Source organism: Saimiri boliviensis, chromosome 14 (genome assembly GCF_048565385.1).
Source record: "Saimiri boliviensis isolate mSaiBol1 chromosome 14, mSaiBol1.pri, whole genome shotgun sequence".
Taxonomy (NCBI): Eukaryota; Metazoa; Chordata; class Mammalia; order Primates; family Cebidae; genus Saimiri; species Saimiri boliviensis.
Genome location: NC_133462.1, coordinates 3,729,153 through 3,757,102, shown reverse-complemented (window position 1 = coordinate 3,757,102; position 27,950 = coordinate 3,729,153). Strand labels below are relative to the sequence as shown.

At 55.5% G+C, this 27,950-nt stretch overlaps 1 protein-coding gene across 4 annotated transcripts; it reads right to left on the bottom strand.

The window, feature by feature from the left end:
- Positions 1 to 823: 823 nt before the first annotated feature.
- On the bottom strand, positions 824 to 27,438 carry PPP1R12C (protein phosphatase 1 regulatory subunit 12C). Of its 4 annotated transcripts, none has more exons than XM_074385926.1 (22): positions 27,025 to 27,438; positions 22,690 to 22,820; positions 22,492 to 22,610; positions 11,174 to 11,333; positions 7,402 to 7,546; positions 7,235 to 7,309; positions 5,366 to 5,439; positions 5,157 to 5,284; positions 4,984 to 5,057; positions 4,559 to 4,717; positions 4,411 to 4,478; positions 3,806 to 3,943; positions 3,492 to 3,582; positions 3,037 to 3,117; positions 2,899 to 2,959; positions 2,664 to 2,749; positions 2,523 to 2,563; positions 2,346 to 2,445; positions 2,099 to 2,203; positions 1,780 to 1,830; positions 1,576 to 1,626; positions 824 to 1,468 (listed from the first exon to the last, which is right to left on the bottom strand). In XM_074385926.1, exons 1-22 carry the CDS (start codon positions 27,343 to 27,345, stop codon positions 1,382 to 1,384), a joined length of 2,346 nt encoding a protein of 781 aa, XP_074242027.1. In that variant the 5' UTR covers positions 27,346 to 27,438; the 3' UTR covers positions 824 to 1,381. The 4 variants fall into 4 exon arrangements, with proteins under 4 accessions (XP_074242027.1, XP_074242028.1, XP_039322507.2 ...); XM_074385927.1 differs by having other exon boundaries at positions 2,664 to 2,746; XM_039466573.2 differs by having other exon boundaries at positions 4,559 to 4,729; positions 27,025 to 27,434.
- Positions 27,439 to 27,950: the final 512 nt, after the last annotated feature.

Here is a 27,950-nt window from a genome sequence, read left to right as displayed (position 1 = left end):
CACCATATGAGCCAGTCTGGTCTCCCAACTCCTGCCTGACCTCATGATTCACCCGCCTCAGCCTCCCAAAGTGCTGGGATTACAGGGGTGAGCTACCATGCCCAGCTTTTTTTTTTTTTTTTTTTTTTTTTTTTTTTTTTTTTGAGACAATGTCTTGCTCTGTCACCCAGGCTGGGGTGCAGTGGCGTGATCTCGACTCACTGCAATCTCCACCTCCCTGGTTCAAGAGATTCCCCTGCCTCAGCCTCCCAAGGAGCTGGGACTACAGGCACACAACACCACACTTAGCTAATTTTTGTATTTTTAGTAGAGATGGGATTTCACCACGTTGGCAAGGCTGGCTGGAACTCCTGACCTTATGTGATCCTCCCACCTCAGCCTCCCAAAGTGCTGGGATTACAGGTGTGAGCCACCACACCTAGCCAAAATTCCAGAATTTTATTTTTTGTCCCTGCCCCCCAATTCCAGATTTTTATATACAAATTACTCCAAATGTTAAATGTTGGCAATTGACTAATAAATTTGTTTCAAAGACGCTGATGGCAAAACCCAAGCTCCCCGGCTCCATATCCCTGGCCAGCCGATCCTTCCTCCCCCGTTAGCTTCCCCTCAGCCCCCTGCGTGCAATCATGCCAGCTCCGCCTTGGAGCCTTTGCTCCAGCTGGGGAGCCCTTCCTGAAGCTCCTTTCCCACACTAGTGAGCAAACACCTGCCATCCCTCAGCGGCCCACCCAAATGGCCCAGTGGTTTGGTCACAGAGACACACAGCCCCCCAGAACAGAAGCAGGAAACAGCGACCGACCTCTGGCTAGGCACACAGACCTTGAGTGGCAACGTCACGACTTTTATTTGTGGTGCCTGTGCTTTATCTCGAAAATACCTTCTCCCCCTGCCCCGGACAGTGGGCGGGGAGGGGGCAGCAAAAATAGAAGACGTCCCTCCCTATTGCACATGGACCCTATATACAGGCCCACCTGGCTGAGGCCAGCGGGACTCTTGGCACATTCTTGGATCCCTGCTCAGGAGGGGAGGGGTAATGGGGTGGCATCACACGTGAGATGGGGACCTCCAGGCAGCCACTCTGGTCCTGGCAACTGATCCTTGCACTTCTTGGTCTTCAGTTCCTTCCTGGTCCCGTCTCTGGCCCTGGTCCCTTCTGGCAACGTCCCCCTACCTGGCTCAGCCTCCCACCTCCATCGTGGCCTCGGGTGGCCCCCTTGGCTCCTGGGGACTCTGCTCCCCTCCCAGTCCGGAGGTCCCAGGGGGGCTATGGCTTCTCTGAGACTTCCCCCGGAGCCCTGTCACTCGTGTTCACACGGGGGAAGGGGTGCGTGTGGCAGAAGCAGCTGTATAAATACGGGTGCGGGAAAGTCCCTCCACGTCACTTGGAGAGTTTGCTGATGACGCGGATCAACGCTGCATTCTCGTCTTTGAGGCGCTGGTTGTCAGCGCGGAGGTCAGACAGGGCCTAGGGAACAGCAAGAGTCAGCTGGGCAGCCTGGCAGACCGCGCCGCTGCCCACCCTCAGCCCTCGGCCCTCTGCCTACAGCCCGCACAGGCCCCAGGAGCCCACACCTTCAGCTCCTCCTCCAGCTCCGCGGCCTTGCGCTCCAGGGCCCTGCGCTCCTGGAATAAACGGGGAAGTTCAGAAACAGAGGCTGAGGAGGGTGGGGGAAGGCTGGGGGCCAGCTGGGAAAGGCAGTGTGGCTCTCTTGGTCCAGATTTAGTGAGGTGAGGCTGGGGATGCCTCTGGCCCCCGGTCCCAATGCCCCTACTCACGAATCTCTCTAGCTCCAGAAGAGCTGGCCTCTCAGCAAAGCGTTCCTGCCTCTGGTGAGGACACAGAAAGCACAAAGATGAGCCAGGGAAGCGGTGTTAGGATCCCGAGGGAGACCCGCCGGCCACATGGGCCAGGCCCCGCCTCCAGCAAGCCCACAGCCCCACCCCTTTCAGACTCCACCTCCGAGATCTCGGCCCCGCCCTCCAGGTGGAGCCCAGCCCTGTCGGGCCCCTCCCGGCCAGGCTCTGCCTCCCAGCAGTCCGAGCCACGCCCAGGCGGCCCTGCCAGTTCCGGTGACCCGGGCCTCGGCGCCCTTACCTGCGTGGCCCGCTCCAGCTCCACCTTGAGCTGTGCCAGCCGCAGCGTGGTCTCGGTCAGGGCCTCGCGAAGCCGTTCGTTCTCCTTGCGCAGCTCTGCATACAGCTGGGGGTCAGGTGGAGGAGGGTCAGGTGGAGGAGGGTCAGGTGGAAGAGGATCAAGTGGAGGATGGGGGCGGCGCTGGGGGGGCGGGGAAGCCAGGAAGTGGGCACCCAGCAAGAGCTCCGACGGAGGGGTGGGCTCGCACCTTTCTAAACCCTCCATCCGGCTCCTCCGATTCTGGCTCAGGTTCTGGGTTGAGGTCCCGCTGCGAGCGCTGCCTGCGGGCTGAGGGGCCCTCGAAGGTGCTGGGGCAGGGAAGGAACGCGGGTCAGTGGCCGCCCCGGTTCGCACGCAGGCCCCACCCCTCCTACCCCAACCCTACCTGGACTCCGGGCTGCGGTCAGCCGGCTCTGCCTCCTCCCCCTGCGGGCAGGTGGAGGGGGTTCAGCGGGTGTGGGAGGGGCTTTGCCCGCCCCCAGGCTCACCCTCTGCACCAGCTCGGCCCCACCTGAGCCCCGCTCACCTCCGCAGGCCCCCTCCACTCCTTTCCGACCTTGCGATGCTCCCTGGCCGCCTGCGGTCCCGGACCCTGCCCGTCGGGCGCCTCTGCTGGCGGAGGGGCAGGAATCAGCCCAGGCACCTCCGGAGGGAGTCCCCTGAGTGCCCGGATCCCCGGCTCAAGCCCCCCAGAAAGCAGGAAGACTACGGGAGAGACTGGACGGTGCCCTGGGAACGACCTCCCCCAGAGCAGACCTCACCTCTCTGGGCAGGGCCCTCAGAGTTCTCCACTCCAGGGACGCGGGGCCTCCGGGAAGGTTCCTGTCGTGGGGGGAAAGGCCAGTCAGAGCACCAGAATGTCTCGCACCACCCCACGCGCCCTCGCTGACCCCTCTCACCAGGCTCGGCGCCGGCTTCCCTGGCTCTGGGGCCTTCCCTGCCGCCTTCTCTGCCTCCTTCAGGTCTGTCAGAGTCACACCCTGGCAGGGAGAGGGGACAGTCAGGGGATGCTGGGGTCAGGCCAAGCTCCTTTCCTCAGACCCCAGGCCCCAGCCCCTCCTCCCTCAGACCCAGGAGTCCAGACCCCAACCCCTCCTCCCTCAGACCCAGGAGTCCAGACCCCCAGCCCCTCCTCCCTCAGACCCAGGAGTGCAGACCCCAGCCCCTCCTCCCTCAGAACCAGGAGTCCAGGCCCCAGCCCCTCCTCCCTCTGACCCAGGAGTCCAGGCCCCAGCCCCTCCTCCCTCAGACCCAGGAGTCCAGACCCCAGCCCCTCCTCCCTCAGACCCAGGAGTCCAGACCCCAGCCTCTCCTCCCTCAGACCCAGGAGTCCAGACCCCAGCCCACCCCACACCTGTGTGGACCTCCGAGACTGGCGCATGAGGCGGGAGCGAGCTTTTCGCTGGGATTCCGACTCCTCATCCCGGACGGGCATCTGGTAGGACCTGAGGGAAGGGCCCCAACTTCAGGAAGGGGGCCTGGGGATCCTGTCCCATCCCATGGCTGACACCCTCACGGGGAGGCAAGTTCTATGGCAGAAGACTCAACTCCCAGCAGGCCTGGGGCCAGCTCTCCCTCAGGAGCCCACCCAAAGCTCGGGGACTCCTGCTTGACATCGTTTCTCCCTGCCGGGGGCAGGGTGGAAGCCTCCTGCCCTGGCCTCTTTACCTCCGTCTGTCCCGGGAGTCTGCTGGGGGTGCCGTGGAGGCTGTGGGGACACTTGGCTTCACTGGGGATTCAGGTTCCAGAATCCTGGAGGGAGGTGAGGAGTTCTCCAGGCAAGGAGGAGGCTTGGTGACCTCAGACCTGCATCAATTCATTAATTCAACAAACATTACTCAAGTGCATCGTGTGCCGCCACTGGAAATGCAGCTGAGAACAAGACACAAGTTATCTGGGCCATGAAAGAGTCAGAGCTGGGCAGAAATACACAAAACCAACAGAGCCATGAAAAGCCCAGCACACTACCCATGCCGTCAGACGGAGAAAGGGCTCTGGACAGAAGCAGTTCGAGAACTGGGTCCAGGAGGGTGTGTGTGCAGACGGCGCTGTGGTGGCAGCAAGGTGGCCAGGGTGTGCCTTGAGGGGATGAAGAGGTGACACTTCAACACCGACCTGAGGGAGGGAGGCCCCCAGGGGACACGGCACAGGCCCTGGGGTGGGAGCAGGAACCAGACCCCAGGGAGCACACAGCCTCGCCCAGGATCACGAAGAGAGGTTTGGAACCCAGACCTGCCGCCCACCCTCGAGGGGCCCAGGCCCTGAGGACTCACAGGGCAGAGGGTTCCGGCAGCTTCTGGGAGGTGGTCGGGGTAATTCTGGCAAGACGGAGCTCCTTGGCCTGTGCAGAGAGGAGAAGAGGAGGAAGGGGCGGTCCCCTCAACTGGGCAGGGGCCTGGCCCTGGCCCACCCCCTACTCACCTGAGCAGAGGTCCCTTCCAGCCAGGAGGAGGAAGCTGATCGCTGCAGCCCAGCTCCAGGGGCTCCCTCTGCTGACCGCCTTTCTGGGGGACCCAGGGCACCAGAGCTCCCTGTCTTCAGGAGGCCAAAGCGCCTGGAGAAGGGGGCCTCTTCGGGCAGCTGTGAGAAGGTCTGTTAGGGAGAAAGGATCCCTCTTCTCATACCTCACGAGTTAACCCCACGGACTGCCACAAACTACAATTCCCAGCAGCCCCTGGGGCAGGCACAGTTTTAGGCTTTTTAGAGGCAGCCAGTTGTCCAGGAGGACTCTGGGAACTACAGTCTTCACCCTACCTACTCCCACAGTTCCCAGGTTTACCGGCTTTATGGACTCCCACCTCCCCAGCCCTCCCAGCCTCACAGGACCTCTCAGTGCATCCACTCACCACGGGGCTCTTAGGACTAGGGTGCGGCGGGGAGGAGACGCCGTTGAGCGTTCTGGGTTCTGCAGGGGGTGGCTCTGCAGTGCAGGAGGTCACAGAAAATGCCAGTTGCCTTGAGAATCAGAGAACCCGACCCCCACCTCCTTCAGACCCAGGCGGCAGATTCAGGCCCTCACCGGTGGGACCTTCTTCTCCTTCATCCTCATCCTGGATGGGGGGCCCCCCAGCCCCACCAGGCCGGCGCTCCTTGGACAGGTCCTGAAGGGAGATCTTCTCTCGGCTGCTCAGACGGCACACAGAGCTCCTGTTGGGGAAGGAGAGGGCGTGGGGTGCAAGCCCACGCCTCCGGCCACCTGGCCACACCCAGACTCCTCCCTCCCTGTACCTTCTGTGTTTGCTGTTGGAGGGCACTTGGGGCTCCTGGCCCCAGCTCTGGGAAGCTTCTTTTTGGTTCCGAAGCTGCAAGGAGGGAAGGAAGGAAGGGGCTGCTGGGGAGAGGTGGAGCACATGTCCCCCACAGCACCACCACCAGGAACAGCTGTGCAGGAGCTCAGTGCCCGCCTTGTGAGCTTACCAGCTTTCCTACAGATGGCCACCCTCATGGAGAGGAGGTGCCCTGCATTCAGCAGGCGCCCGTGGCCACCACGTGCAGGCACTGCCATCTTGTTCTCATGGTCCCCACCCATGAGAAGCCTCCAGTCTCATCCCAGAGGAGTCCTTCTAGCTCCCAGGGGCGACCTGTTCAGACCTCACCCTGACCCCTCAGCACACCCAGGGCACTGGTGGGCCCTCAGCTGCCCCACTCTGGCTGCCAGCGTTCACCTCCTCTTTCCCTGCACAGTTCACCACTGTCTTCACACCTTCAGGCCTCTGCATGTGGGCCTTGTGCCTCCCACCAGGAGTGCTAGGAGGGCCCTTCATTCCTGCCCTTCTAGCAAACTTTTTTTTTTTCTTTTTTCTTTTTGAGACAGCGTCTTGCTCTGTCACCCAGGCTGGAGTGCAGTAGTACGATCTTGGCTCACTGTAACCTCTGCCTCCCAAGTTCAAGCAATTCCCCTGCTTCAGCCTCCGAAGTAGCTGGGATTACATGCTCATGCCACTACACCTGGCTAATTTTTATATTTTTAGTAGAGGTGGGGTTTCACCATGTTGGCCAGGCTGGTCTCGAACTCCTGACCTCAAATGATCCACCCATCTCAGCCTCCCAAAGTGCTGGGATTACAGGCCAGAGCCACCATGCCCAGCTCCAGCAAACTTTGTACTCTAGTAAGTACTCTTGTCTTCCAGAAAGTATCCCCGGATGCTCCCAGGCTGGGCTCCCCTCATTTCTGACTGAGCTGACCCTTCTCTACCCATTAAACTCCCTATGGCCCTATGGCCCTTAGTGCAGACGCCACTCTGTTCCTCAGCCTGGCACTCATGGCCCTCCAGGGTCTGCCCTGCCTTACGCCCCCCTCCTTGGGCACCTCAGGGCACCCACCCTTGCCCCCCAGCCTGTGGGAGACTTTCTTCTCCTATATCCATCAGCCTCCACCTGGCTCCTGCCAACCTTTCAAAAGCCATCTCTGTTCCCCTGCCCACACACCGAAAGCCCTAGGCTGGGCCTCGGGAGCTTCCTGTTGCCTAACAGCTCACGGAACGCAGGCATGGCTCTCGCGCTTTCCAGTGGCGCATATTTCCCGGAGCCTCCTCACAGAACAATCCACATCACGAATAAGCCCTCATACAGGTGCATACCATACATTCCCACTTGACAGAGGAAGAAACTGAGGCCTGGAGAGGGTAAGCGGCTGGCTGGGACTCACGGTAGATCCACGGCAGAGCCGGGATTCCAACCCAGGCAGTCTGGCCAGGGCTCACACCCTTCACCCCTTCACACTATGTTTTCCCAGCAAGGCTGCCCCAGGGATGGCTGGGGGACACCTGGCAGGTGACCAGCCAGCCTGAGTCTAGGACAATCCTGTATGTGGCTGCTGCCAAAGGCTACCCTGAGGCAACGAGGTACACTGAGCCGGTCTGTTACTTTGAGTGTCAGACAAGTGTCAGACCTGTCTGGGTCCTTCCGCTGCCTCCCCACCAGGCAGCAGGAAGCGCTGCAGCCCTGTGTCCATTCTGCCTGGCGAGGGCCTTCCCTGGGGACGGAGCTGGGTCACCAAGCATGAAAGAGCAGGTGGCTGGGGTGCTGGATGTCAGAAGTCAGGCGGAGCGCCCTCCGCAGCCTCCTCTAAGTGAGCTCCTCAGCCCTGACACTCACGTCCTCCTGTTTCCGGGCCAGTTCCTCCAACAGGCTCAGCACGTCCTCATCCGCCAGGTCACAGGGACGCTGCCCCTGAGTGAGGGGAGGGACAGGAGCAGACAGTGAAAGAGGTGCTGGGCCCTCCCCCTGCCCTGCCCCCCACCAGACCCGGCCCCAGCCCTCACCGCGTGGGTCAGCGAGTCCATGCCCCCGCCATGCTCGGCCAGCAGGCGGCAGGCATCCTCCACTCCCCAGTGTGCCGCCGCATGCAGGGGGGTCCAGCCATCCCCATCCCGGAGCTCTGGATCGTAGCCAGCCTGAAGGAGCAACCTGGGGGCCAGGGAGGCTCCGGGTCAGAGGCCGAGGTGGGGCGGCAACTGAGGTCCCAGGCTTTGAGACCAAAACGCCCCTGGACGGGCTGGTACAGAGCTGCCGCCCAGTGTCCCCTGCCACGAGAGGCCCCTCTGCACTAGGCCTTGCCCTCCCCCTGGACCAGCGGCTACATGTTAAACCCTGGCCCTGCAGGTGGCCTCTGGAACCTGCCCCTGGTGCGGGTTGTGGGATTCCATGGTGGAGGCAGTAGGGTGTAAGGAGGCAGCCCCAGAGAACGTGGGTGTAGGACCCTGTGCCAGCCCCCACACCTGTCAGAAGGATGGGACCCCCAAAGGGCTTTCTCAGGGCAGCATTGTTCTAGGACCCCAGCTGGCTTAAAGCAGTGACTTCCAACCAGGGCAATGCTGTCCACCGTCCCCCAGAGGAGACCCTGCCGGGTCTGGAGACATTTCTGTCGTCATAACTTGGGGCAGGGGCTGGTGGCATCGGCTGGGTGGAGGCCAGGGAGGCAGCTCCACACCCAGCAGTGCTCAGGAACAGCCCCGCAAGGAGAAGGATCCGACCCACACTGTCACTAGCGTCCAGGCTGAAAACCCATCCCTGAAGACCGTTTGCTGCCAGAAAAGAATAACCACCTTAAACCATTCAGTTGGAGGGCAAAGGCAAGGTTACAAGTCCGGGCCACTCCCAAGCTCCGCGGAGGGTAGGATGCATCTATTTTTGGAGAACTGGAATGAGGCTCTGTGTCAGTGAGAAAGAGCTCCGCAGAGTGGAACAGACGGACAGCCTGGGATGGGCTACAAAGGCCTTATAAGCACAAGTCCCTCCATCTGGCCCCACCCACCTCGCCCCTCACCTTGCCCACGCTTCGCCTGCTCACCCTGCTGCAGCTGTACCGGCCCGTCGCTCCGTCCCCAGGCATCCACTGCCCGCCTGCCTGCCACAGGCCTCTGAACCTGCCACTCTCCGCCTGGGGTGTTCCGTGCCCTGCATCACCTCACGCTGAGTCCCTTTTCGGCAGCCACCACCCCCTCACCCCATGTCTCCTGACCCCAAGGCCCCTCCTTATCACATTTGGCTTCTCCCACCACCCTATGTATATCTTAAGCCAGCAGTTCTCAACTGGGACGATGCTGCCCCCCAGGGGACATTTGGCCACGTCCAGAGACATTTTTGGTTCCCACAACCCGGGATACAGAGGCCAGGGAGGCTGCCCCACAGTATCATCCAATCAACATGCACCTCTACTCCGCAACAGATCTCTGACCAGGAGAATGCTGCTTACATTCTTTTAAAAATGAAGTCCGGCTAGTCGCGGTGGCTCACACCTGTAATCCCAGCACTTTGGGAGGCCAAAGCAGGCAGATCACTTGAGGTCAGGAGTTCAAAACCAGCTTGGCCAATATGGCAAAACCCCGACTCTATTAAAAATACAAAAATTAAAAAAATAATAAACATACAAAAATTAGCCAGGTGTGGTGGTGCACACCTGCAATCCCAGCTACTCGGGAGGCTGAGGCAGGAAAATCGCTTGAACCCAGGAGGCAGAGGTTGTAGTGAGCTGAGATTATGCCACTGAACTCCAGTCTGGGCGACAGAGCAAAATTCCGTCTCAAAAATAAAAATAAATAAATAAACGCAGTCAATAGATCTGAGTATAAACATGCACCCTTACAAGGGAGCAGTCATGAAATTACAGCCCGCGAATACTTCTAAGTCCAAAGTGCTTTAGTGCTACCCACCCAGGCCACCGGCTGGACACAGTCGCCCGGCCAGACACAGGCCGCCCAGCTGAAGGCCAACCTCCTACTGTCCCTTGCAGCGGGAAGAGGTCATGTGACTTGGGTCTGGCACATAGGACGATGGCGTTAAGTGGCGCAGTGCCACTTGAGGACTGCTCTCTTAGAAGGAGGGGAGCTTTTACCCTCCCTCTTCCTGCTGGCTGGGGTGCAGGTGCAATGGCAGGAGGTGAAGCAGCCCCCCGGGACTCAGGGGCGGAAGCCTTGGGAGGAAAAGGGCACAGCCTCCAGGCCTGGGCACGTCACTGGGCCCAACCACTCAGCATCTCCAGTCCCCTTGTGGTAGGGATCATCTCAGGGAGGGACACAGGACCAACACGGCCTCTGAGCGACAGAGCTGGGACTCAGGCCGGACACAGAGGCCCAGGTGCTCTACTTCAGCAGCAGGTGCTAAGCAGAAGGGAGCAGCCTGGAGCTGTTACAGTCATCTGATGTACCTCACTGAGAAAACCAGATGAAAAACTGTCAACGCGGAGGTGAGCAGAGAGGGGAGGAATTCACGTGAACTTCATTTTTATGCTGAATAATAAAGTGTAAGATCACAAAAGAGAGAGGAGGGAACTGAACAAAGAATGAGGAACCTGAGGATGAGAACTGGAACCAACAACTGTAATGGAAAGGGGAAGGCAGCCAAATAGGAGCAAGTAAGACCCACGACTGCTGAGGATGACAAAAAGGGAGTATGGAGAAAATTTCAACTACGCCTGCACCTTGGCCGGGCGCAGCGGCTCCCACCTGCAATCCCAGCACTTTGGGAGACAGAGGCTGGTGGATCACCTGAGGTCAGGATCACCTGGCCAACATGGAAAAACCACGACTCTACTAAAAATACAAAAGTTAGCCAGGTGTGGTGGCGTACGCTCATAGTCACAGCTATTGGGGAGGCTGAGGCAGGAGAATCGCTTGAACTCAAGAGGCAAAGGTTGCAGTAAGCTATGATCACACCACTGCACTCCAACCTAGGTGACAGAGAGCGAGACTCCATCTCAAAAATAAATAAATACTAATAAACTATATATGCACCAAATAATCTAGTCTTAAAATATATACAAAACGTAACTGACAGAACTACAAGAAGAAACACACAAAGTCCATAATCACAGCAAGAATTTAAAATATCACTACAGATAAAACAGCATGATTACAAGGTTGATCTAATAACCTACAGAGAACACTGTACTTGATGACACCATTCTTTTCCAAATTGCATACACTGGGGTATAAGATAAAACAAATTTCAAAAGCTAGAATCATATAGAACCCATTCTCTGACCATGGTGTAATTAAGCCAGGAAAATACTAACACAATGATGACTAAGGAAGTCCTGAACATTTGGAAAATATGCCGAGCACAGTGGCTCACACCTGTAATCCCAGCACTTTAGGAGGCCGAGGTAGGTGAATCACTTCAGCCCAGGAGTTCTAGACAAGCCTAGGCAACATGTCAAAACCCTATCTCTACAAAAATTAGCGGGGCATGGCTGTGTGTGCCTGTAGTCCCCACTATTCAGGAGGCTGAGGTAGGAAGAGCACCTGAGGCTGAGGAGTTTGAGGCTACAGTGAGCCACAAATGCACCACTGTACTCCAGCCTGGGCGACGTAGCAAGACCCTGTCTCAAAATAAAGAAGTAAGAAAAGATTACAAAATGGGATATATTTTACACTGAATGACAATAAAAAAGACTGCCACGTCAAAACTTGTGGGTACAACTAAGGCTGTACTTAGGTCGAAATACATAGCCTTAGGTACATACATTTAAAAAGAAAGGGACAAGATCCACAGGAAGGTATAAGACAGCAAGATGGACAGACAGGCCCAACTCACCTCATCACCTCAATGTAGCCCTTGGCAGCGGCCACGTGCAGGGCAGAGGCACCTGTGCGAGGGTGCCGCGCCTCTGGCATGGCGCCCCCATTCAGCCAGCACCTTGTGTCATGAAGCAGCAACTCCTCTTCCGCACGCTTGGCTGCCTCCACGTCCACACCTAGGAGGATAAGAGGCACTAGATAGGACTCACACCCCATGACCTGGAAGACCCAGGGTTATACCCTGGGCTGGCCGGGGCTGAGCCCTGTGACTTGCTGACTCCTTCTCCTCCCCCGTTCCCCTGTGAGACTCAGGAGGCCTAGACGGGCCCAGCTGTGGTCCATGCAGTCCTGGTCCCACTCAGGGTCTCTTGAGTCAGCACTAAGCACTGGGAAAATGGAGATCACAGGCCTTTTCCACTTCAACCAGAAATTCACCTTCTTTTAATTATTTTTAATATAAAAGGTAAAGTTTACTGAGCAAATCCAGTGTTCAATTACATCTAACTTTTCCTGTCACTACCCATTTCTTTTTTTCTTTCTTTTTTTTTTTTTTTTTTGATGTAGAGTCTCACTCTGTCATCCAGGCTGGAGTCCAGTGGTACAATCTTAGTGCAACCTTCACCTCCCAGATTCAAGAGATCCACCTAAGTAGCTGAGATTACACGCATAAGTCACCACGGCTGGCTAATTTTGGTATTTTTGGTATAGGCAGGGTTGCACCACGTTGGGCAGGCTGGTCAAACTCCTGACCTCAGGTGGTCTACCTGCCTCAGCCTCCCAAAGTGTTGGCATTACAGGCGTGAGCCACCGTGCCCGCCCCAATATAATCTTAATCTAGTATCGTCATACATTTTATTACCATTACTACTTTTCTCACTCATGACAATAAACCAAGCAAAAAGTACATGCAGTACTTGTGCCATTAGGGCAACAGCTTCTTTCCTACCCAGGTGTTTGATCCCTGTTTGCAAACGTGCTAACACCTATAGCAATCTGGGAAAAGCGTGCTTCCTAACTTGTTAATTTCATTTAATTCAATTGTTGTACTGCATTATAGATGCAACAAACAAGTAATGACCAAAATTAAACATAAGTTGACTTTGGATCAAAACAGATACCCTTGTTGAGGCAGAAATCGTCATCTATTGGCAGCTACTGAGGATGCTTATTCTTTTGCATACTATAAACTTTTTTTTTTTTTTTAGACAGACTTTCACTGCAACCTCCACCTCTGGGGTTCAAGTGATTCTCCTGCCTCGGCCTCCCAAATAGCTGGGATTACAGGCACCCGCCACCACATCTAGCTAATTTTTGTATTTTTAGTAGAAATGGGGTTTCACCATCTTGGTCAGGCTGGTCTCAAACTCCTGACCTCAGGTGATTCACCCACTTCGGCCTCCCAAAGTGCTGGGATTACAGGCATGAGCCACTCCATCTGGTCTAATTTTTTTTTTTTTTTTTTTTTTTTTTTAAAGAATAAATAGAGATGGAGTCTCACTATCTTGCTCAGGCTGGTCTCAAACTCCTGGGCTCAAGCAAACCGCCCACCTCAGCCTCCCAAAGTGCTCAGATTACAGGCATGAGCCACTGTGTCTGGCCAAACTTTTTTTTTCTTTAGGAGTCAGGGTCTCACTCTGTCACCCAGGCAGGAGTACAGTGGCATGATCATAGCTCACTGCAGCCTCAATCTGCTGGGTTCAAGCAATTCTTCCAGCTTAGCCTCCCAAGCAGCTAGAACTACAGGCACATGCCACTAAGCCCCGCTAACTATTTTTATTTTTTGTAGAGATGGGGGCCTCCAGATTTTGCCCAGGCTGGTCTTAAACTCCTGACCTCAAGTAGTTTTTTTGTTTGTTTGTTTGTTTGTTTGTTTAAATGAGACAGATCCTCACTCTGTTGCCCAGGCTGGAGTGCAGTGGTGCAACCTTGGCTCACTGCAACCTCAATGAACCTCCCAGGTTCATGCAATCCTCTTGCCTCAGCCTCCCTTGTAACTGAGATAACATGGGATACAGGTACCCACCACCATGTCCAGCTAATTGCTATATTTTTAGTAGAGGGAGGAGAATCGATTAAACTCAGGAGGTGGAGGCTGCAGTAAGCCGAGCTCCTACTACTGCACTCCAGCCTGGGCAACAAGAGCGAAACTCTGTCTCAAAAAAAAAAAAAGAAAAGAAAAAGTGAGTCACGAATTGTTTCTGTACTGATTATATGTTGAAAGAATAATTTCGTCCCAGCACTTTGGGAGGCCGAGGCGGGTGGATCACGAGGTCGAGAGATCGAGACCATCCTGGTCAACATGGTGAAACCCCGTCTCTACTAAAAATACAAAAAATTAGCTGGGCATGGTGGCGTGTGCCTGTAATCCCAGCTACTCAGGAGGCTGAGGCAGGAGAATTGCCTGAACCCAGGAGGCGGAGGTTGCGGTGAGCCGAGATCGCGCCATTGCACTCCAGCCTGGGTAACAAGAGCGAAACTCCGTCTCAAAAAAAAAAAAAAAAAAAGGAAAAAAAAAAAAAAAGAAAGAATAATTTCGATATACTGGGTTAAATTTAAAAATTATTAAAATTAATTTTATTTTTTATTTATTTATTTTTTTTGAGACAGAGTCTCACTCTATTACCAGGCTGGAGTGCAATGGCTCGATCTCAGCTCACTGAAACCTCTGCCTCCCAAGTTGAAGTGATTCTCCTACCTCAGCCTCCCAAGTAGCTGGGACTGACGGCACACATCACCATGCCTGGCTAATTTTTTGTATTTTTAGTAGAGACGGGGTTTCACCATGTTGGCCAGAATGGTCTCAATCTCTTGACCTAGTGATCTGCTTGCCTCAGCCTCCCAAAGTGTAGGGATTACAGGCATGAGCCACCGCACCTGGCCTTCTTTTTACTTTTTAAAATGTGCCTACTTGAAAATTTTCAATTACATTTGTGACTCACGCTGGATTTCCATTTGACAGCACTGGCAAAGAACCTCAATGTACCAGCAGCCCACTTACAAAATGAAAATCCCACAGAGCCAACAGAAGGCCCTGTGCTGTTCCCCAATCTCACAGGTAACCACGACCAAAAATCTGAACGTTTTGTTATGCCCTTACCATATATATATATTGCAAACTTCTGCCACAGGGCTAGAAATGGGATCCAAGAAACACAATCCCATCAAATGTGTGTGTTCTTGTCCCACTGCAAGACAAATTGTCCAGGTAAGGGTTGCAGTTTGGCGCCACCTGGTGGCCCCTGGGCACTCAGGTGTAAACTCGAATGGGACATCTGAGGGTCTCCTGGCTGGGTGGGACATCTGGCGGTGGCAGCTACTCCAGGAATGCCAGGTCGGCAGTAGCCCAGCTCATGTGCCAGTCTGGAGTGGAGCGTCGTGGAGAATACTGGGGACTCAGGGATCTGCCTTTTCTCCCTCTATCGTTCCTTTTTTTTTTTTTTTTTTTTTTGACAGGGTCTCACACTGTGTCGCCCAGGCTGGAATGCAGTGGTATAATCACAATTCACTACAGCCTCATATTCCTGGGCTCAAGGGATCATCCTGCCTTGGCCTCCCAAAGTGCTGGGATTACAGGCATGAGCCACCATGGCTGGCTCTGTCATTTCCTTAAAAGGAGTCACCTACTGTTCAATCCTATTATAGCTGAATGGGTCTCAATTCAGGGCGGGGAAGGGAGAGTGACTGGCTTTTTATTCAACCACAGCCAGTGCCCTTCCACGTCTGCTGCACATCCTTCTGCGATTTGCTTTTTGTGCTCAACATGTTGCTGAGATTTGTCTGTGTCTGCGGACAGAGCCCTTGATCAGGGGTCAGCAAGCTCTGGCTTGTGGGTGCTGGCCACCTGTTGTTTCCTTCATCTTTTGTTGCTGAGGTGGTGGTAAAATAAACAAGATAAAATTTACCAATTTCCCTTTCTTAAAGTGCACAATTTGGTGGCATGTAGAATACTTGCAATATTGTGCAACCATCACCACTATCTACTTCCTGAGCTTTTTCATTATCCCAAATGAATACTGTACCCAATAAGAAGCCCCTCCCAGACAGGTGCCACGGCTCACGCCTATCATTCCAGCACTCTGGGAGGCCAGGCTGGGAGATCACTTGAGCCCACCAGCTTGAGAACAGCCTGGGCAAGATAGGGAGACCCTGTGTCTACAAAACTGAAGTTAGTTAGCTGAGCATGGTGGCCCACACCTACGGTCTCAGCTACTTGGGAGGCTGAGGTGGGAGAATCACTCTCAAGGCTGCAGTGAGCCATTATCACTCCACTGCACTCCAGCCTGGGAGGCAGAGTGAGACCCTGTCTTTAAAAAAGAAAAAAAGGGGGCCGGGCGCGGTGGCTCAAGCCTGTAATCCCAGCACTTTGGGAGGCCGAGACGGGTGGATCACGAGGTCAAGAGATCGAGACCATCCTGGTCAACATGGTGAAACCCCGTCTCTACTAAAAATACAAAAAAAATAAGCTGGGCATGGTGGCGCGTGCCTGTAATCCCAGCTACTCAGGAGGCTGAGGCAGGAGAATTGCCTGAACCCAGGAGGCGGAGGTTGCGGTGAGCCGAGATCGCGCCATTGCACTCCAGCCTGGGTAACAAGAGCGAAACTCCGTCTCAAAAAAAAAAAAAAAAAAGAAAAAAAGAAGTCACTTCTCAGACTTCCCTCCCCCCAGCCCCTTGTACCCACCAATCTTTCGGTCTCTATGGATCTGCCCATTCTGGAAGGCTATTTTTCAAATAAAAGTGTAGCGTTAACAGTCATTCCCATTCATTCACACACTGTCCCTGGCATTTCCCCTCCCCAGTACTGGTGGAACAGTGGTGCCAGGCAGGGGCGGTATGTCCTGCAACACCTGAACATTCACCTTCTAGCCCTGTACAGAGAAAGTTACTGCCCCTGCTTAAATCACTCATTTACAGATGAGTGATTGATCATTCTCTCTTGGGTGTGGGCTCCAGCCTCTTACTACTGCAAACAGCACTATGATGAACATTTGTCCATGGGCGGGAAGGCCTCTCTCAGGCCGCCCAGGAGTGGAATGACTAGAAAAAGGCAAAGGTGGGACTTTCAGCTATGATCGATGCTGACCCAGCATTTCCCAAAGTGGCTGTAATCAGGCAGAAGTTAAGAGCTCCCATGCGCTGCCCTTGTCAGCACTTGGAGCTACCCAAGGGTTGATTCTGCCTGTCTCCAACACCCCCTCTTACAGCTGACTCGGATCGTAGGATTCCAAGTGAGCTGGCTTCAAATGTTTCAAAAACACTTCATGTTTCCTTCCTGCCAGTTCCATGCCCCTGTGCAAAGTGGCCAGAGAGGGTGCCTTCTGCACAGGACATGGTGCTGCTGTGTGTCCCTGGGGCCTGTCTCTGCAGCTTGCCCGATGCTTGGGCCTATAAAAACCCATCTCCCTTCCTCTGTGACTTCATCTTGACTTCCTCACCCACGTTTTGTCCCACATGGTTTCAGTGTGACTGAGCCCACAGCCTGGCTCCAAGGTGGGCACATCACCAGGCCTTCCTGTCACCCTGATGGGCTCAGGAGCTGGCATGTGACCAAGGCTGCCCAGTAAGCATCACCCACTGGGAAAGAGGTGCTGTGTTATGGGCCTGCAGTTAAGACCCACACCAAGTGCCTCACGGAGATAACCTGCCTAAGAGTGAAGCCAAGGCAGAGTTCAGCAGAATGAGAGAGAGATGCTCCGGACTTCACTTGTGCGCTTGGATCAAACTATGCCTGAAGCCCACATAACTCAAGGACTTAAGCTATGTAAGGCCACAGATTGCCTTTAAATAATAATAATGTGGCCAGGTACAGTGGCTCACACCTGTAAGTAATCCCAGCACTGCGGGAGGACAAGGTGGATGGATTACCTGACGTCAGGGGTTCAAGACCAACCTAGCCAACATGGTGAAACTCTGTCTCTACTAAAAATACAAAAATTTTGCTTATAGCCATTACTGGATAGTGAATAAAAGAAAAAAAAAAGAATAAAAGAAAGAGAAAAAGAAAAAAAATACAAAAATTAGCTCGGCGTGATGGTGAGTGCCTGTAATCCCAGCTACCTGGGAGGTTCCCGGACAAGAGCAAAACTCCATCTTGGGGGGTGGGGGGGATGTGGTAAGATACACACAATATAAAATTTGCCATCTTTTTTTTTTGTTTGTTTTCCGAGATGGCTCTTGCTCTGTGGCCACGATCTTGACTCACTGCAACCTCTGCCTCCCAGGTTCAAGTGATTCTCCTGCCATAGCCACCTGAGTGGCGGGGACTACAGGTGCATGTCACTACACCCAGATCGTTTTTGTATTTTTAGTAGACATGAGGTTTCATCGTGTTGCCCAGGCTGATCTCAAACTCCTGACCTCAGATGATCTGCCTGCCTCAGCCTCCCAAAGTGCTGGGATTACAGGCATGAGCCACTGCAACTGGCCTAAAATTTACCATCTTAACCACAGCTCAGTGGCATTAAGTAGTCACACTGTTGTGCAACCAATCTCCAAAATGTTTTCATCTCACGAAATTAAAACTGTATACCCTAGGCTGGGGACAATGGCTCATCCCTGTAATCCCAGCACTTTGGAAGGCCAAGGTGGGTGCATCACTTGAGCTCAAGAGTTCCAGACCAGCCTGAGCAACATGGTGAAACCCTAACTCTACAAAAAAATAGAAAAATCATTTAAAAAGAAAAAAGTGGGCCAGACACGGTGGCTCATGCCTGTAATTCCAGCACTTTGGGAGGTCAAGGTGGATGGATCACAAGGTCAAGAGTTCTGGCCAATATGGTGAAACCACATCTCTGCTAAAAATACAAAAATTAGCTAGGCATGGTGGTGTGTGCCTGCAGTCCAAGCTACTCAGGAGGCTGAGGCTGTAGCAAGCCGAGATGGTGCCACTGCACTCCAGCCTGGGCAAGAGGGAGACTCTGTCACCAAAAAAAAAAAAAAAGTGTACCCATTAAACTACTTCCTATTCTCCCCACCTTCTCCGAGCCCCTGGCTACTGCCATTCCCCTGTCTGTCTGTTATTTTGACTATTCTGAGTACCACACAGATGTGGAATCACACAGTACTTGTCCTTCTGTGACTAGCTTATATGACTTACTTTGTAGCATGTGTCAGAATCACCCTCCTTTTTTTTCCTTTTTTTTTGGGGGGGGGGGATCAAGTTTCTCTTTCATTGTCCAGGCTACAGTGCAATGGCATGATCTCGGCTCACAGCAACCTCAGCCTCCCAAGTAGCTGGGATTACAGGGATGCATCACCACACCTGGCTAATTTTGCATTTTTAGTACAGACAGGGTTTCTCCGTGTTGGTCAGGCTGGTCTCAAACTCCCGACCTCAGGTGATCCACCCACCTGGGTCTCCCAAAGTGCTGGGATTACAGGCGTGAGCCGCCGAGCCCGGCCTAATTCCCTCCCTTTTTTTTTTTTTTTTTTTTTTTTTTTGATGCAATGGCGCGATCTCGGCTCACCGCAACCTCCGCCTCCTGGGTTCAGGCAGTTCTCCTGCCTCAGCCTCCTGAGTAGCTGGGATTACAGACACACGCCACCATGCCCAGCTAATTTTTTGTATTTTTAGTAGAGACGGGGTTTCACCATGTTGACCAGGATGGTCTCGATCTCTCGACCTCGTGATCCACCCGCCTCGGCCTCCCAAAGTGCTGGGATTACAGGCTTGAGCCACCGCGCCCAGCCATTTCCCTCCTTTTTAAGGTTGAATCATATCCCAGCGTATGAATGGACCACACGTTGATTTTCCCTTCGTTCAATGATGGGCACTAGGTGGCTACCTCTGGACTACTGTGAATGACGCTAAGAATATGGGTATGTAAATGGCCTTTTTGGTTTTATTTTGTTGGGCCAGGATCTCGCCTGACCCCCAGGCTGGAGTAGCAGTGGCTCACTTCATCTTCCCCCTCCCAGGATCAAGCAATCTTCTCACCTTTGACCACAGAGTAGCTGGGACCACAAGTGCATATCCCCACACCTGGCTAATGTTTATGTTTTTAGAGATGGGTCTCACTAGGTTTCCCATGCTGGTCTCAAACTCCTGGGCTCAAGAGATCCTCCTGTCTTGGCCTCCCAAAATGCTGGGATTCCAGGTATGAGCCACTGCTCCAGGCCTCAAATGGCCGTTTCTGGCCAGGGCCAGGCGGAATGTGTTTTGGTACTTGCAGAGTCACACCTGACTCAGCACCTGAGTTGATGGGGCCAGAGGCCTTCGTGGTGACGAAGTAAGCGGCGGCTCCAGGCCACTAAGTGACTGGCTGAGCAGATCACATGCTCGCTGAGCCCCAGACCCAGAAAGGAAAACAGCAAGCAAGCCAAGAAAAGCGAAGAAGACAGCCATGCCTGTCACTGGTCTGTCTTCTCGCCCTGCCCTGCCTGTGAGAGGCTGCCGGGGCCACACTATGGCAGCACCAGTCTGGATGCTAGCACCTGGGGGAATTCTGCATCATGTAGGCGTGTCCTGCAGGGGGCGCAAAAGCCCCTACCCTCCTGAGAGCTGGGGTTCAGCCCCTCTGGGGCTCCTGTGTAGAGGCAGAGTGTCACAGGGTGTCATGGGGTGTCACAGGCAGAGGCTTTGTGATTTGGGGCAACGGAGTTCGACCCCCAGCAGTGCAGCTGAGGGTGTTCCCAGGGTTACCAGTGGCCTTCGTTCCTGGCTGATCCTACAGGCCAATATCCCTCACCAATGTAGGCTTCCCCTCACCCCACAGGAGGGAAGAAGCATGGGTCCCTCTGAGAAACTGTTGCAACTTATCAGCAATTTCTGCAGAAAAACACAATGTCAGAAAGTTCATGGACCCCCTGGAAGCTTTTCCCTGTCTCCCTAGGGTCCAAGGGAGGAGGAAGACTGATCCAGACAGAGGGAGCCTAAATCACTTGGATCTGGATTCCCCAGCTGGGTCCTGAACCAGAGAGGGAGAGGCTACAAAGAATGTCAAGGAGAAACACAGGCAACAGTGTAGCATCAAGGTTAGTGCACTGGGTTAACAGTGTAGCATCAAAGTCTACACAGCGTGCAACAATGTAGCCTCAAAGTCTACACAGTGTGCAACAGTGTAACATCAAGGTTTACACAGTGTGTAACATCAAGTAGCGTCAAGGTTAATGCAGGGGTAACTGGGGTAATGAGCTGCATACCTACTGTGCTTCAGCAGGAGGTTTCCTTGTGGCAGGAGATGCCTATTGTGCAGCAGGCAAAGAATTACAAAGTCTGCAACATAGTTTCAAAATGGCCAGTGGGGTGGCTCATGCCTATAAATCCCAGCACTTTGGGAGGCCAAAGCAGGAGGACCATGAGGTCAGGAATTCAAGACCAGCCTCGCCACCATGATGAAACCCCATCTTTACTAAAACTACAAAACTAGCTGGGCATGGTGGCACATGCCTGTAATCTCAGCTACCCAGAGGCTGAGGCAGGAGAATTACTTGAACCTGGGAGGCGGAGGTTGCAACACTGCACTCCACACTGGTCAAAAAGCGAAACTCCATTTCAAAAAAAAAAAAAAAAAAAAGGCTCCGGAATGAAAAGGGAGGAAGAAAGAAAGGAAGAGGAGAGAAAAAAGAAGAAAGAGAAAGGATAGGAAAAAATGTGTTTATGTCTGAACCTGGGAAGAGGTCACAAGGGAAGGACAGAGAGAAAACACGAATGTATCAAAAAGTTAAAAACCGGCTGGGCGCGGTGGCTCACGCCTGTGATCCCAGCACTTTGGGAGGCCGAGGCAGGTGGATCATGAGGTCGAGAGATCGAGACCATCCTGGTCAACATGGTGAAACCCCGTCTCTACTAAAAATACAAAAAAATTAGCTGGGCGTGGTGGCGCGTGCCTGTAATCCCAGCTACTCAGGAGGCTGAGGCAGGAGAATTGCCTGAACCCAGGAGGCGGAGGTTGCGGTGAGCCGAGATCGCGCCATTGCACTCCAGCCTGGGTAACAAGAGCGAAACTCCATCTCAAAAAAAAAAAAAAAAAAAAAGTTAAAAACTGATGACTCTATACTGTATGATTCCCTTTATGTGAAGTGTACAAAACAACAAATCTAAGAGACAAAGGGCAGAGAGGGTTGTCTGAGGGTGGGGTGATGTCTAAGAGAACGATGAGAATGTTCTACAGTCAATGTGGTGAATGTGTGAGTATACTAAAAACCACTGAAGTGTGCACTTTGGGTGAATTGTAGGGTATGTGAATTATATCTCAAAAAGCTATCTAAAAAAAAAGAAAGGCTGGCAAGTCTTAGTGTAAGTCATGTGGGTATTCATAGGCTATTGTTTCAACTTTTCTGTAAATTTGCTTTCCCAAAGTTGGGGGAGGGAGGAGAGACTCCAGCTCCAGGGTTGATTTCAGCCACTTTCCATTTTAACGAAAGAAAGGCTCCCAAACTTCACATCTCCGCCTCCATGTGTCCCACTAGCTACTCCTCCCATGTGGCTCACGCGATCCCCTGAACACACATGGAACCCTATCCTTTTTCAGCCTGGCCAGCGACCCCGTAGGGACACCACGTCAGAAATGTGAAAGCCTGCTGGTATCTCACTTCTTCATCACTCTCCCTTTCCTTCTAAACGGTCCTCTAGAGCCTGCCAGCACTATGCTCACACCTTTCCACTGACACCCAACCAGACCGTGACAGCCACCCCAGGAGGTAAGGCCTGTAGTCCTGTTTCAGGAACTAAGGGAAGCGAGCTTCAGGGACATGCCTGGAGTCAGCCAGTCACTGGCAGAGCTGGGAGGCAAGCTCAGAAAGTTGCACTTTAGAAGCCACACTGGGGGCCCAGGGATCCTTAGTGGTCATCACACACCTGCCAGAAGCAACACCCCTTCCCTAGAAAAATGAACTGGCCAGGCAGTTTCAGGGGCTCTTGGACCCCATATGAAGGCTCCCAGGGTACCATGAGTCTCAGAGGACAGGAAGACCAGCCCCTGGCAGCCCCTGCATGCCTCCACTCCCCGCCATGTAAATACATCCCCTCCCAGAAAGACCTGTGGCAAGGTCCCAGCAATCCCACCTAACATACTCCGGGCGAGTCCCCCCGACCACCTGCCTGCCCCTCCCGCCCTGGCATTTCAAATTCCCTCAGTTACTCAGGGAGTGAAATAATAATTCCAGTTAGTAGCAGCTTGAGTTCTTAGCCTGTGCCTCTGATGGGCTCCAAACAATCCTGGAGGCAGGTCCCTATGCCCTCACTTCACAGGTGAGGAGACTGAGGCTCAGAGAGAGACAAAGACTCCTGGGAAGCAGGGTCAGCCTCAGAGCCCAGGCAGCCTCTAAAATTCTCAGCCTGGAGGCCACAGGTGAGGAGGGGCCCCCACCCCATATGAAGCACACCAGAGCCCACCTCGGTGGGCGATCTCCGCCTTCAGCAGCCCCTCCATGGCGTCCGACTCGGCTAGGTCCAGGGGCAGGTCCCCGTCACTGTTGACGGCGGCGATGTTGGCCCCGTGGCTCAGGAGGTACCTGGGGGTGGGGGTTGGTCAGGGCTGAGGGTCCAGGCCCCCACCCTGACCAGGTCCTGCCCGGCCCTCTCTTGCCTCACCTGGCAATGTCTAGGTAGCCACAGGAGGCAGCCACGTGCAGGGGCGTCCAGCCCTCGTTGTCCGCCTGGTTCACAGTGGCGCCCTGCTCCACCAAGAAGCGCACCACCTCCAGGTTCTCATCAATGCAGGCCTGGGGGCGGGAAACAGCTGTCAGCCGCACCTCCCCCAGCCACATCGTCCCAGCAAGGCAGGGCTCCAGAGGAGCCACAAAAACAGACCCAGGGACACGGTGCTAGTGACAGTGGGGAAAACGACCCAGCAGCCTCTGGCCACCAGCTGTTTCAGACACCCTAGATGCCCAATGGTCTGGTCAGCCAGGCCTTCAGCGCTCAGTGGAAACCACAAAAGGACTCCTGGCTACCTGCAAACAGGAAGTGAACAGGAAGGGTTGGGGCTTCTCATCTGGGTGTGGGAATCCCACATGGTACTTGTTAGACACAGCAAAACCCCCGTTACCACCCACAGGGTGGCGCTTCCAGTGCTCAGAGTAAGGAAGAAGTTCCAGCCCCTCCTCCCTCAGAGCCAGGAGTCCAGGCCCCCAGCCCCTCTGCCTTAGACCTAGCCAGGTCCTTCCAAGGGTCAAGCCTAGAAACAACCCCAGCAGATACTCTGCAGGAACGAAGGGATGCGGGAAGGTCACCCTGTGTGCTGGGACAGACTCAGAGGCCTGGACAGCACTCCCAGAGGGGCGAGACCGCGGCACACCTGTGTGCCTGGAGCCCAAGGCAGTCTCACTCCTGGTCACTGAGGCCCACTCCGCACAGGGCACTGCAGCCAGGGGCTTATATGGGCCATCGTTGCTCATTCTTCTGTTAGGAGTCAAAAACTTGGGAAGACAAAAGCCAAAGTCCAGGGGCCAGAGGAGGAACTAACCCCAGGCCTTGTGGACACTGGGAGGGCCTGGGACCCGAACTGGAGCTGAGGGAGCAGTGAAGCTAAACTCCTAGATCCAGGGGCAAATGAGCCCCCCCAAGTCCCTCACCTCTCCACAGCTGCCCATCTGGAGGCGGGGGGAGGGAGCTCCGAGGGCCAAGAGCATGAGGTCATGGAAACTCGGGCTGCAAGGGGGGCCGCACGTGCCCTGGGAACGGGATGAACTCCACTCGTTTATTTCCACTACGGTTGTCATGGTGATGGAGGAGGGGGGCAAGGAGAGAGATGGGCCTTTCCCTTTCAAGGACCTGCCCAGTGCAGGCATCCTTGTGAAAGATGCCTGAGGCCTGGGCACCAGGGACTCAGGAATCTAGGCCCAGTCCCTCCTCCATTCAACCCAGAAGTCCAGGCCCCAGCCCTTCTGCCCTCGGATGCAGGAGTCCAGGTCTACAGCCCCTCCCCATTCAGACCCAGGGTTCCAGGCCCAGCCCCTCCTCCCTCAGACCCTGCAGTCCAGGCCCCAGCCCCTCCTCCCTGAGACCCAGGGATCCAGGCCCAGCCCCTCTTCCCTCAGACCCAGGAGTCCAGGCCCCAGTCTCTCCTCCCTGAGAGCCAGGAGTCCAGGCCCAGCCCCTCCCCCCTGAGACCTAGAAGCCCAGGCCCCCAGCACTTCTCTGTTGAGCCCTAAGGATCCTGTACACAGCCCCTCCTACTCTAGCCCCCAACCCCCTAGCCACTAAGGCAACTCGGGGGCAGGAATGGGGGGAGTGTGTCAGCCTCACCAAATGGTTAATAAACCCACCTGGGGTACCCTGAGAACTCAGGAACAGCCACAGCAGGGGGCTGGTGCTTGGGGACCTGCCCCAAGAAGGACGCAGAATGAGAAACACAGCCCCAGATGGACAAAGTGGCCAGGACTCAATCAAGAGTCACCCAGAGACAGTGACCAACTGTCCCCGTTTTCCTGGGACTGAGGGTTTCAGCACTTAAATTAGGCTGTCCTGGGCAAACAGCATAAGGTGGTCACCCCACACCCAGACCTGACCCAAACCCAGCTCCCCTGCTTGCTGGCCATGTGGCCTGAGAAGGGGCCATCCCCCCCTGAACCCTAGGCCACCCCAATCCTCCAGACCTCCTGTGATGCCCTGAAGAGTGAGTTTGCCAAGCGGTCACCCCAGAATGGGGGGAGAATCCACCCGGAAGGCAGCCTGGAGGGCAGGGCTAGGGCAGCCTCTCTCAGGGTCCAGGCCAAGGAGGTGGCCTGGGGCCTATGGAGATGCAGGAGAAGGGGGCTCAGTCTGAAGACCAGAGCCAGGAACCCCTGCAGGGAAGGTGCAGGAGACCCAGGAGCATGGGATGGTGGGCGAGGAAGGACGACAGGGAAGCCTGAGGCCCTCTCCTAGGCTTGCCAAAGACTCAAACCCAGAGGCCCTGAACAGGGCTTTAGGGAATTGGGACCCTGCTCTGGGTGGAGGAATATGTCCCAGATAGCACCGGGGCCTCTTTAAGAAAAGAAGGATGGAGAAAGAGAAAGGAGGTAGAGGCGGCCACGGCCCGGTGAACACCCAGGATGCATCATTCTCACAAAGGGAGTGTTCCACACAGACACCCTCCCTCCTCACCACAGCCCTGCCAGGGACGGGCTCACTACTGACCCATCTCACAGGTGAAATCGACGCACAGAGAACCTATACAAATTCAGGGCTACAAAGCTGAAGAGCCGAAATTAGAACTCAGGACCAACTTATTCTGATTTCGTTTTTCCAAACTGCTACTCTTTTTGGGAAGCATAAAGCAGCAGCAGCCCCAGGACCAGTGAAATGCACGAGACTGCGGCGTCAGAGCTGCTCAGGCTCCGGGAGAGGGCATTGGAGGGTGGCCATTAACAACCGGGCATCCTGCCCTTCCCACCCACCCCCTGCCAAGCTCCCCCTCCCAGGATCCTCTCTGGCTCCATCAGTAAGCACACCTTAGGGATTCTGGCAAGGAGAGAGAGGTGGCTCCAGGAAACGGAGGCGTGTCACCAGATAAAGAATCTGCTCAACAGGAGGTGGGGGTTAGACCCAGTATTGGGAGACTAGGCGGGAGGAGCCCTAAGGATGGGGTCCCTAGTGACCCCACTGTGGAGTAGAGAGGACAAATAAAAGCACCCAGAACCACAGCCACGTTAACCAGCCCTGGGCTTTGCCATCCTGTGCTGGGAATGAGAGAACCCTGGGAATAACAGGTGGTCCCGGCTCTGGGGCCCAAGATCCCTGGAGGCAGCAAACATGCTGTCATGAAGCAGACATGGGGGGCCGGACATGGAAGAGGAGGACTGGCAGAGCTTTGGGGTCCCTGGAAGATGCCATGATGAGGGGCTGGGAGATCGAACACAGAGACTCACTATAGGGGTCTACAGGGACAAGGGGGAGTGGGGGGGCTGCCCAAATAAAAGGAGAGGTGACCCAAATCCACAGGAGGAGGGAGTGTCCTGGAAAAGAAAGCCAGAGGATGGAGAGGTGGCCAAAGCCAGCGAAAGGGGTACTTTGGGGTGGTCCAGAAAGTGATGATGCAGGCCTACGACAGGGTGAGGTGAGCACTCGAGGGAAAGACATCACTCAGAGAAGGCCATCCTAAGAATCGAGATGGAACAGGCCCCAGGAGAAGAAGGAAAAGGGAACCGAGCGAGTTAAGACAGCAGTGGGGGCTGGGGTAGGGAAGAGAGGACCCAGATAAGGGGAGCATCCTCCAAGGACACCACGTGGTGCAGCGCGGAGAAGGAAGAGCATCCCTGGGCAGCAACAGACAGCACAGACCAAGGGGAGGAGGGAGTGGAGGAAGATGGAACATGAAGGAGGTGACAGGGAAGAATCTGGGCCTAGCCGGAGAGGTGGCCCAGGCCCCAGGCTGCCGGCGGAAAGCAGCACAAGCCTGTGAGGATGCAGGTCGGTGAACGCGGTGCCTGCGTGGAAAGAGGAAACAGTGGGCCAGCGGCGCCGCAGAGACCAGCAGAGCTAAAAGTGGTCCGGACTCGGGAGAGAGACGGCAGTGTCAGTCAGGGGGCAGAGGAGAGGCGGCGGCACAGCAAGGGCACTCGGGGGCGAGAAGAGGGCAGCGCAGAGTGGCAACGGCCAGGACCAGACAGATGGACCAGGCTGAGCCGTGGGAGCTGGCTTAGGTTCAGGAGAGGGCAGGGAGGGAGGCAAAGCCCAGGACAGGCTGGAGAGGCTCGAAATCTTCAGAGGTGAGGTCGAGGGGGGATGGTAAGGAGGACTGGGAGGAGGGTGTGGGGTCAGCGCAGGCTGGCAAAGCCAGGGCCAGTTAAAGCGGCCCCAAATCGGAAGAGGAATGGTGAGCGGGGCTGGGGCGGGGTGGTCAGCACAGGGCGGCGAAGCCCAGGGCCAGGAACGGCGGCTCGGAACCCGGGAGGGAGGGACGGCGGGCCCGGCCCCGGGAGACGCCGGGCGGAGGGCGCTGACCTGGTGCAGGGCGCTGATGCCGTCGGCGTTGGTGGAGTCCAGCACGGCGCGGGCGGGCGGCGGCGCGGCGGGATCCAGCTCGGCGCCGGGGCCGGGGTCGGCGGCGCGCAGCATCAGACGCGCCTCGTCCAGGTCGCCGCCCGCACAGGCCGCCAGGAACTCGGCGGCGCGCTCGAAGCGGACGGTGCGGGCGCGGCGCTCCCCGGGGCCCGGCTCGGCGCCCGCCCGCGCCCCCCACTGCCGCAGCTGCTCCCGCCGCCGCTCCCGGGCGGCCGCCGCCGCCGCCCCCGGGCCAGCCGCCGGGCCATCCTCTCCGGACATCGCGCCGCCCGCCCGCCCAGCGAGCGAGCGAGCGCCGAGCCCCAACTGCCACCGCCGCCGCCGCCCGCCCGCCCCGGGGGCCGCCGGGAACTGCCGCTGGCCTTGCACCGCCCCAGGGATGTCCTGGACCCCGCCCGGCGCGCTGACGTCACGGCGCTGCCCCCGGGTGTGCTGGGCAGGTCGCGGGGAGCGCTGGGAAGTGGAGTCCATAAGCGGAAGCTGCCCCAGGCCACTTTCAAGAGTCGCTGTGCCCCCATGCACGATGGGAAGTCCGCAGCTCCGAGGCGCCCAATGAAAATCGCCAGATGAGGGCCTGCTCCCGGGAACGCTGGGAAATGGAGTCTACAGGCTGGAGGGGTGCCCCACGGCATGCTGGGAGGCGTAGTGCTCCAGCTACAGGGGACGAAGAGCAGGCTGCCCCAAGTTAGGAGATCAACTGGACTGCCGGGTGGGAAGGAGTGCGGAAGGAAGCAGGGTGGTTGTTGTTTCTGTTTTATTTTGGGTTTTATTTTGTTTTTTTTTCTGACCCCTTAACTGGAAATAAGCTCCACGAGGGCAGGGATTTTTGTCTTCTGTGCACTACTTGTCCTCAGTGCCTAGAACAG